At 39.8% G+C, this 10,924-nt stretch overlaps 1 protein-coding gene across 3 annotated transcripts in view; it reads right to left on the bottom strand.

The window, feature by feature from the left end:
* Positions 1 to 4,474: 4,474 nt before the first annotated feature.
* PYGO1 (pygopus family PHD finger 1) overlaps positions 4,475 to 10,924 on the bottom strand; it is a 65,306-nt gene continuing 58,856 nt past the window's right edge. For all 3 annotated transcript variants that reach the window (XM_073587014.1, XM_073587015.1, XM_073587016.1), the window contains one exon: positions 4,475 to 6,155. In XM_073587014.1, the coding sequence (XP_073443115.1) occupies positions 5,079 to 6,155 (1,077 nt within the window). In that variant the 3' untranslated portion in view covers positions 4,475 to 5,078. The remainder of the gene's footprint in view (positions 6,156 to 10,924) is intronic.

The following is a 10,924-nucleotide window of genomic DNA, read 5'->3' as shown; positions in this document are numbered from 1 at the left end:
ACAAAAGGTTGATACATAAAATGAGAACAATGGGGATAGGAGAAAATATGTGTAGGTGGATTAAGAGCTGGCTCAGGGATAGGAAACTAAGGGTGGTTATTAATGGAGCACACTCGGACTGGGTCACGGTTAGCAGTGGGGTACCACAGGGGTCAGTTTTGGGCCCGCTTCTTTTTAACATTTATTAATGACCTTGTAGGGGGCATAGAGAGTAGAATTTCCATATTTGCAGATGACACTAAACTCTGCAGTGTAATCAATACAGAGGAGGACAATTTTGTATTACAGGAGGATTTATGTAAACTAGAAGCTTGAGCTGACAAATGGCAAATGAGCTTTAATCGGGATAAATGTAAGGTCATGCACTTGGGTAGAATGAACAAGATGTATAATTATGTGCTTAATTGTAAAACACTAGGCAAAACTGTCACTGAAAAGGACCTGGGTGAATGGGTGGAAGACAAACTCACATTTAGTGGCCAGTGTCAGGCAGCTGCTGCAAAGGCAAATAAAATAATGGGATGCATTAAAAGAGGCATAGATGGTCATGAGAACATAATTTTACCTCTATATAAGTCACTAGTGCGACCACACTTAGAATACTGCGTACAGTTCTGGTCTCCGGTGTATAAGGCCATGTGCACACGATGCAGATTTGCAGCGTTTCCGCAGCGGATTTTACCGCGCAGAAACGTTGCATATCCGCATTGTGATGTACAGTACCTTTAAAATGAATGAAAAAAAACGCTGTGCAGACGCTGCGGATTTTTCCGCGCGGTTTTCCTGCGGTACAAAATCCGCAGCATGTTACTTCTTTTGTGCGGTTTTCTATCTCCCCTGTTACCAAATCCGCAGGGGGAAGACCGCAATGGAAAAGCGCACAAAAACCGCATGAAAACCGCGTAAAAAATGGAAGAAATCCGCAGGAAAAATGCAGGTCATTTGACCTGCGGTTTTCTTCCATTCTGCACGGAAAAATCCGCAGGGCTCAAAACTCCGTCTGCACTCAGCCTAAGAAAGACATAGCTGAACTGGAGCGGGTGCAGAGAAGAGTGACCAAGGTTATTAGGGAACTAGGGGGTCTGCAATGCCAAGACAGATTATTACACTTGGGGTTATTTAGTTTGGAGAATCGGAGGCTTAGGGGTGATCTTATTACAATGTATAAATATATGCGGGGACAGTACAAAGACCTTTCTAATGATCTTTTTACTCTTAGACCTGTGACGGGGACAAGGGGGCATCCTCTACGTCTGGAGGAAAGAAGGTTTAAGCATATTCACAGAAGCGGATTCTTTACTGTAAGAGCAGTGAGACTATGGAACTCTGTCATATGATGTTGTAATGAGTGACTCCCTACTAAAATTTAAGAAGGGACTGGATGCCTGTCTTGAAAAGTATAATATTACAGGGTATATACACTAGTTTCCTTAATATTGCGTTGATCCAGGGAGCTAGTCTGATTGCCGTATGTGGAGTCGGGAAGGAATTTTTTTCCCCAATGTGAAGCTTACTGTTTGCCACATGGTTTTTTTTTTGCCTTCCACTGGATCAACATGATAGGGCAGGTTAGGATAGGATATGGGTTGAACTAGATGGACTTAAGTCTTCCTTCAACCTTAATAACTATGCTACTATGTTACAATTAGCTAATTTAGGTTCCTCACGTTTTTTAGTAAGTTATCGACTGTGGTTTTTGTTGTACCGTGTTTTAAATAAAGCTTTGTGTTTAAATTTTGTAACTGCCCATCTGAGGAATTTAATAGAACTTTAGTAAAACACCTGGTTTTTTTTTTTTTTTTACCTTCAGATTTTCCGAATTTTATTAAAGTAGATGGGGGAAATGTTCAAATAAAATGCATATTTACTGAAAAAGAAAAAAAAAAAAAAAAAAAGGAGATGTATGTCAAAAATGCACCATTTGAGCAATAACTTTGCCCAGTGGACATGACAGATACATCTCCCATACACTTTGCTGGAACTGTAATACGCTGCATAGTTTGGGCACAAAAAAATACACCAAATAGACATTGTATGAACCCTATCCTTGGGCTTTGTTCACATGTGTTTTTACAAGAGAAATGATAAAAAAAAAAAAAAAGAAAACAAACTTCAGTGTATAATTTTTTTTTTTTTTAGGGGAGGGGGGGGAGGGGAAGGGAAAAGAGGGGTGTTAAAAAAAAAAAAAAAAATAATATATATAAATATATATATATATATATATATATATATATATATATATATATATATATATATATATATATATATATATAATAAACTTTTTTTTACACCTAGAACCCACTTTCTCTGCAGTCTGTCTTTTTACCCATCTGAAACAACGTTGGAAAAAAAATAAAATAAAATTAAGATTATGCAGAAGACAGCCACAGGATATAATGTGTCAGTGTGCGATCCATAAAAAAAAAAAAAAAAAACATCTGCCATTAGGTCTACAAGAGGTATGGTTGTGTGAATGTGGCCCGAGGATGATTACAGCTGCAGTCAGTGATTGTCTTTAGGGCAATACTGGAGGAACTAGGAAACTTTGGAATGGGAAGACCAGGGGCTTTAAGAGTCTTTTTTTATGCAATTCTGCAGTGAAAGAAGCACGTTATCCTCTTAATATATTGCAGTTATTGTATTATCACTGCTTACTTACAATTGCTTATTTTGACTTTCTACCCAGCAAATTATTCTCTTTTCTTTGCTCTATGTAGGAACAGGAAGTCTCTTTTCCCTGAATAAATACCGGTAATTCCCTTCTTCAACTCATGACCCAACTGCTCCCTCTTCCCCCCCCTGCCAGTGACTTATGACTCATACAGGGAAAATTGACCTCCTGTGTCTACATAGAGCTTAAAAAGATTCAGTTCTCTGGGTAGAAAGGCAAAATGAGCAATTGTAAGTACACAGTGCTATATAATATAATATGACTGCAATATATTAAGAGGATAAAAACTTTGATGGGGGGGGGGGGGAGGAGTGCTTCTCTAAAAATGAATTCCAAAGTGGACAACTTTCAAGATTAATTTATTAAGATTCTAAACCAAATAGAGGAGCTTCATCTAAATGTCAAGTAGTTACTATACCAACAATTAACAATGACATTTTTACAAGCGGGCGTTTTTATGGTTCTGCCTGGAATCTATTTGCAAACTAAAGGAAGTGTGTAGCAAACACAAATCGACACCTTACAACTGCCAGTATAGTCATTTCACTCTTTCAATCTTTTGGTATGTAGCACACAAGGAATTCAATGTTATTTTTTTTTTTAAACAAGATGTTTGAAATAAAAAAAGGGACATGGGAAAGGGCACACGTGCTTTAAAAATAAAGTATGAGAAACTATTGAGTCAAGGGTAGGAGACTTCCAGTCAGGTCAGGGTCACACTTGCGTGTGCAATGCGAGAAACTCACGCAAGTCTCTTGCATCAATACCCGGCACTGCCTTCGGCATCGTGACCGGAGTGTGCGACTGCATGTATTTCTATTCAGCTGCATGTGTTTCTCGCAAGTGTGACCCCGGCCTTTGTTAAGAAATCCCTCCATGTGTTGCGGCTGTCGAACAGCAGAAACGCATACAGCCACAGGGACTGGAACGTATTATTAGAGCACACCAAAGTCACTCTTAGCAAGCGAGCATACTCAGATAACTACTTATCTGAGCACGTTCAGTCATTACTACTAATTATCCCTTTTTTTTGGGGGGGAATACACAAGTCAAAGACAACTGTTGCATTGCCAAGAACTGGTATACGCTCGAATTTCTAAGAAAAATGGAATAGTCTAGCTTCGTGGGGATGTGAACTGGACCTTAACATACATTCTCCTGTACAGCCAATAAAATGAAGAAAAACAATGGGTGCCAGAAGCTGGAGCTAAATAAGTACAAGAGCCCATTTGGTAATTTTCTTTTATTATGACAATTATTGGTAGAGAAAAACCATTCTGCTGGTCTCTAGGAGCATGGGACTTTAGATAATCTCCCACTTATCAGAAAACATCAGCACCGTAATAGGTACTGCAGAATGAAAACAAGAAAAAAAATTCTAAAACTGATAAAGCCCTTGGTACAGGAGAAAATCCTCAATTTGGTCTTCAGGTCAGTGATGTAATGGAGATAAAACACTAAAAGGTAGTAGTAAGACCCACAAACTCCTGATCACTTGTCTGTTGGTGGCTTCTTTATTCCAGTATTTCTGACATTTCCATCTCCATATAAACCCAATGGAAAGTTCAAGCCTTCAAGAATGTCAGAATGAACACAACAGATAAGCATGAGTTGCTAATAGTTTATTCGTCTCAATCTTTTACATAGTAAAGCGTTTGATATATAGTAAAGTATCCATTCTTATTATCTGTGGCCACTTTACTAGATATCAATATAGTATAATGTCTAAGTGTCACAACCAGCAAACATCCCCATTACTTGTTCATAGACCGTATAAAGCAAACCAAAAATCAAGCTTAAAACCAGACTGCAAAGTGCTATTTTTATTAAAATTCAAGACATTATGGTTAAATCTAGATATCACATTTAAAAAGGGATAAGTGCCGTGATTCAAAACGCACCATCACAAATAACCTCGCACAACCATTAAAATCAACAGTGCAATTCCCACAATAAAAGTGTGTGTGTGTGTGTGTGTGTGTGTGTTTCACTTAAGTGGTTTGCACTTTGTGCTGCCACAAAAAAAAAAAAAAAATGAATTTGTATTAAAAAATTTTTTATATAGTATTTTAAAATAGTGCAAAATATCCCAAAGCAGCATATCATGTCAGATCATGACAGCAGAGGGAAAAAACAAAAACAAAAAAAACACCATGAAGACCTTCCAAAATCTTCAGATTTATACTAATACGTAATATTGGTGGATGGTTTGGGGAAAACCTTGGGTGTCTCTTGTTGCAGGATGATGAGATTTCAACAGGAAACAGGAGGAGACTAATGCTGGTAAGTCAGGTCTTCCAAGGGTATCCACTGTCAATATTAGCAAAGCTATGGCTTGTTTTACAAAAAAACAAATCTACTGTTCTGAATGAGACTCCAATTCATAAAAATGACGAAGGGCGGTTTATTATTTTTGAACGCACACCAGCTGAACATCCTTCTTTGCCATACAAGTATCGCAACCCCAAATCGCTGAGGTTTCTGCTGTAAGCATTGCATAGGCGATCTCCGTCATCCCAGTACATGCTCGATGAAACCACTTCCGACAAGAAACTTCACACATAATGGCATCTCCAATATTAGTAACTTCAATAGAACAAATCCCACATGGATACATTGTGTCGGAGGGTAAAGAACCAGAGAAACTGGATTGGAGAAGCCATCGATTGCATTTTTCACTAGGAGTCACACCACTTTTTGAAAGTTTAGGAAGTGAAGTTTTGCTGTGAACTCCATTACCAGGACCACAATTAGTTAGGTCTATGGTTTCAGACTGAAAATGATCTGAAGTATGTCTGTGATTTTTAGAATCATGTGGATTAGTAGTATGCTGGCTGAAATCACCTGGATGGGAGTTCTCTTCGATTGCAATTAGGTTCAGGTTACTTTTATTGGATGCAACATCAGATTCTTGTCTATGGCTAGACATTTTTGGAGGCATAAAGTGAGGCTGTGACGCTTCAAATTGAGGACTTCCCACGAGATGCTGGATAAAGTGCATTTTGCCACTTTGAGCTCTGTAATTTGAAGGCTCAACATTGTTTCGCTGGCCAGAGTTGAGACTGGTTATGTGAAAGACATCTTGATCATGAATAGGTCTAAAGTGCTGCCCTGGCATGGCAATAGTTTGTCCAAGTCCACTGTTAAAATAGGAATCATTTTCAAAAGGTGATTTTTCCTGAATATTGCTGAATGAGAGTGTTCTCCCCAGAGACATATGTCTCACTTCTTTTGGAAAGGATAGTGGCTGATCTCTATAGCTTTGGGAGCCACCATTCCGATAGGACCTTTTTGGTGAAGTATTAGGTGGCATCTTAAAAGTGTTAAATGGCTCATTATTGATATATCTTGGTTTTCCAAAGTAAGTGTATCCTGAAAGAGGGGATATGCTATGTCCGTCATCAAAAGGATTCGACGCAATGAGATGGTCTGAGCTGGTGATTGTTGGTGGAGCATATTCTGAGAGAGGAGGAAGCATAGACCCCTACAAGGAAAAAAAAAAAAAAAATGAAGTTTGAATAAACAGGATTAATGAAAGGTTGTTACATCAAACTAAAGGCTAAGATTATGAATGAGATTACAATCTTGTAGGAGAATATACCATAAATTAATACAAGTAGTAATAGGGTGCTTTCACACTGTGCCTTGTCCTATGTTCATTGGTCTAGTAGGGGTTTGCTTATGAACCTCCCCCACCCAAAAAAAAAAAAAAAAAAAAAAAAAAGGGATTGGTACATGTGTATATACACCTACTGGAGGCCGACAATGAGACGCAAACTACCATGTCTGGGTGTCCACCTCCAGTAGGTCTATACGCCCAAACACGATGGACGCCAGATCACATGTTGACTCTTTCGGCACCAATATAGTCAATGGCCCCATTGGTGCATATGCCCAAATCCAGTTTTGCTGTGGGGTTGTCAGACGTAAGCTCTTAAGGGAGCAACGAACGTGGCAGAGTACGCAGTGTGAAAGGGCCCTTATAATTATCAGATTTATTAATTCTTAAAATATCAGTTAACCAACCTAGTGACTACAGCAAAAATTTGATGGTATAAATAGTTAAATCTTATCTATGGGGGTGAAGTCACACAGGATGGAATTGCTATAGACTTGCGCTAGGAAAAATCTGGGTTACTGGCATTTAGTATGGTTAAAAAAAAGGAAGTCTCAAGTTCATTTGAACGACAGGAGAAAGTTTGGCTGAAAAGAAGGTACTGTATATGGGTACAATTTGGAACCATTGCCTGCTATTGATCCTGAAGGGAAAAACAAAAACTCAACTTTGAACCAATCGGTCTTAAAAAGAAAAAATAACCCTGCAAAGAGGCTTTACTGAGGCTCATGTGGCACAGAAGCATATTATGAAAAACCTCTGTAACATACAGACATACCATGACTACATCAGGTCTTGTGTTTGCATGACACAGAGATGATCACATTACATTGTGTCTCACCAGCATTCTGACCATGGAGGAGTTTTAGGTGGTGATTAAATTAGACCACAATTCCCCGGGAGCAGTCCAACTTAGATCACTAATGTAACAAACACTCAAGGCTTCTTACATTATACTATAATTTGCACCTTGGGGATCTCATAATATATACAGTGCCTACAAGTAGTATTCAACCCCCTGCAGATTTAGCAGGTTTGATAAGATGCAAATAAGTTAGAGCCTTCAAACTTCACACAAGAGCAGGATTTATTAACAGATGCATAAATCTTACAAACCAAAAAGTTATGTTGCTCAGTTAAATTTTAATAAATTTTAAACATACAAGTGTGGGTCAATTATTATTCAACCCCTAGGTTTAATATTTTGTGGAATAACCCTTGTTTGCAATTACAGCTAATAATCGTCTTTTATAAGACCTGATCAGGCCGGCACAGGTCTCTGGAGTTATCTTGGCCCACTCCTCCATGCAGATCTTCTCCAAGTTATCTAGGTTCTTTGGGTGTCTCATGTGGACTTTAATCTTGAGCTCCTTCCACAAGTTTTCAATTGGGTTAAGGTCAGGAGACTGACTAGGCCACTCCAACACCTTGATTTTTTGCCTCTTGAACTAGGCCAAAATCTCCAGGTAGGCCGTGCTATCCATCTTCCCATGGATGCGGACCAGATGGCCAGGCCCCTTGGCTGAGAAACAGCCCCACAGCATGATGCTGCCACCACCATGCTTGACTGTAGGGATGGTATTCTTGGGGTCGTATGCAGTGCCATCCAGTCTCCAAACGTCACGCGTGTGGTTGGCACCAAAGATCTCGATCTTGGTCTCATCAGACCAGAGAACCTTGAACCAGTCTGTCTCAGAGTCCTCCAAGTGATCATGAGCAAACTGTAGACGAGCCTTGACATGACGCTTTGAAAGTAAAGGTACCTTACGGGCTCGTCTGGAACGGAGACCATTGTGGTGGAGTACGTTACTTATGGTATTGACTGAAACCAATGTCCCCACTGCCATGAGATCTTCCCGGAGCTCCTTCCTTGTTGTCCTTGGGTTAGCCTTGACTCTTCGGACAAGCCTGGCCTCGGCATGGGAGGAAACTTTCAAAGGCTGTCCAGGCCGTGGAAGGCTAACAGTAGTTCCATAAGCCTTCCACTTCCGGATGATGCTCCCAATAGTGGAGACAGGTAGGCCCAACTCCTTGGAAAGGGTTTTGTACCCCTTGCCAGCCTTGTGACCCTCCACGATCTTGTCTCTGATGGCCTTGGAATGCTCCTTTGTCTTTCCCATGTTGACCATGTATGAGTGCTGTTCACAAGTTTGGGGAGGGTCTTAAATAGTCAGAAAAGGCTGGAAAAAGAGATAATTAATCCAAACATGTGAAGCTCATTGTTCTTTGTGCCTGAAATACTTCTTAATACTTTAGGGGAACCAAACAGAATTCTGGTGGTTTGAGGGGTTGAATAATAAATGACCCTCTGAATAAACTTTTCACAATTTAAAAAAAAATTAAACAAAGAATTAACATTCTTTTTAGCTGCAGTGCATTTCACACTTCCAGGCTGATCTACAGTCCAAATGTCACAATGCCAAGTTAATTCCGAATGTGTAAACCTGCTAAATCTGCAGGGGGTTGAATACTACTTGTAGGCACTGTATATATATATATATATATATATATATATATATATATATATATATATATATATATATATATATATATGAAGGCGCTCACCTCCCCCCACCCAAGATGAACAGCTTCTGGCATAAACACCAAACATATCCATTTTCCAAGCACAAATTAATTTAGCCAACAAATTTAAAGAAGCACCCCATCTATATTTTTTATTAAATGTGCGTACACATGAATGTAATGTAGCGTGAGTATTATATTCATCTACTGCCGGTCTCAGGCGTCCAGCCCAGTTCTTCTCAGTGACGTCACCTCTCTGCAGACTGTCCGGGTCATGCAGCGTTCTGCGTGACCCTTGAGTGGCTTTTACAGTGTTAGTCTATGAAGTGTCAGAACGAGCCCACATAGGCTTTTATTATAAAAGACTTCCAGCTCACACAGAGCATGATATGAGCCGAATAGTCACAAGTGTAGTGATGTCATTGAGAAGAGGAGCAGAATGGCACTGGACACTGGAGAGAGCAGCGGTATTAATGCACACATACTTTAAAAAAAAATATATAAATATGTGAGTGCTTCTTTAATGAGCAGAAAAAAAAACAAAACAAAAAAAAAAACCAAACACACGGGAACAAGGTGAAAAACTACTTATTTAATTAAAAATATAACATTAAAACCATATAGAAAAGACAAATAGGTGATATCAGATGACAAGAGATGAAGATGATGTGTAAGTCAGTAATATACAAAGGAAAAACTAAAAAAAAATTCATGCTTCACGTGAGAAGCAAATATAAAGATGAGCATTATGTGTGCAGCAAGAGCTGGAAAAAGTTCATTTTAATATTACATTGAAAATCCTTGTCTGAATGGCTGTACAATTTTTTTTTTTTTATTAAAGATTTACTCTTGGCGCAAGTGGGTGCAACTGTACATTACACATGTGGAGAGGGCTCAGGAGCTAAGCGCTCTCCATACATGCAGGAAAAAAAGCCCAAAAAGAGATAACACAGAGGTCTGTGATTAAGTATGTGTATGGATCTGTGAATGCTTGGATCGCTACAATGTCAGCAGGAAATTAAGAACCATCCTCAAACTCAATGGGGCTATGGAGAACAACATTGGAAGTCAACTCCTGACAACTAGCACAAGTGACCATCAAATGAGGCATTATACCAAGGTGATGCACTGTCGCCATGGCTGTTCTGCATAGGCTTGAATCCCCTCAGTCAGACAATTACCGAGTCTAGCTATGGATACAAGTTCAAGAGTGGAAGCACCATCAGCCACCTCCTCTAAATGGATGATATCAAGCAGTTTGCGAAAAACGAACGAGACATCAATTCACTGATCCACCAATTCACTGATCCACTTGACAAGGATCTACAGCGAATACATCGGGATGTCCTTGGGACTGTAGAAGTGCGGTCGATTGGTAATAAAGAGAGGCAAGGTAGTCAAGACCGATGGAGTGGAATTACCAGCAGGGCACATAGCAGATGTACAGACATGCTACAAGTACCTCGGCATCCCACAGGGATACAGTAACCATGATGAGGAGGAAAGGAAAGCAGCAACATCCAAATACCATCAAAGGGTAAGACAGGTCATCAGCTCAATGGGAAGAATTAAGATCCGTGCCATCAATACATATGCCCTGCCAGTTATCAGATACCCTGCTGATATAATGTGCTGGCCAAAAGAAGAGATGGAAGCTGCAGATGTGAAGACATGAATGCTTGGAGGTCTCCACCCTAAGTTTAACACCCAAAGATTGTATACCAACAGAAAGGGAGTGGTCGAGGCTTGATAAGCATCCAAGCCACCATCACAGGTGAAACAAGGAGTATCCAGGAATACATTAGAAAAATGGCACGAAAAGATGAGATGCTGAGAGAAAGCCGAAGGCAACAACAACAGATCTGGAAGGAAGAACAGGAACATGAAGCGCCATGGCAAGACAAGCTGCTGCATGGGATGTACCATTGACAAATAATGGAGGTGGCCGACATGGAGAAATCCTACCAATGGCTGGAGAAAGCTGGACTCAGACAGCACAGAGGCAGTAATCATAGTGGCACAAGAGCAAGCACTAAGTACCAGATCCATAGAAGCAGGAATCTACCACACAAGACAAGACCCAAGGTGTAGACTATGCAAAGAAACCTCAGAAA

Source organism: Dendrobates tinctorius, unplaced genomic scaffold, assembly GCF_039654945.1.
Source record: "Dendrobates tinctorius isolate UK_male_01 unplaced genomic scaffold, ASM3965494v1 ptg000097l, whole genome shotgun sequence".
Classification (NCBI taxonomy): domain Eukaryota; kingdom Metazoa; phylum Chordata; class Amphibia; order Anura; family Dendrobatidae; genus Dendrobates; species Dendrobates tinctorius.
The sequence above is the reverse complement of the archived record's forward strand: the minus strand, read 5'-3'. Positions and strand labels throughout refer to the sequence as shown.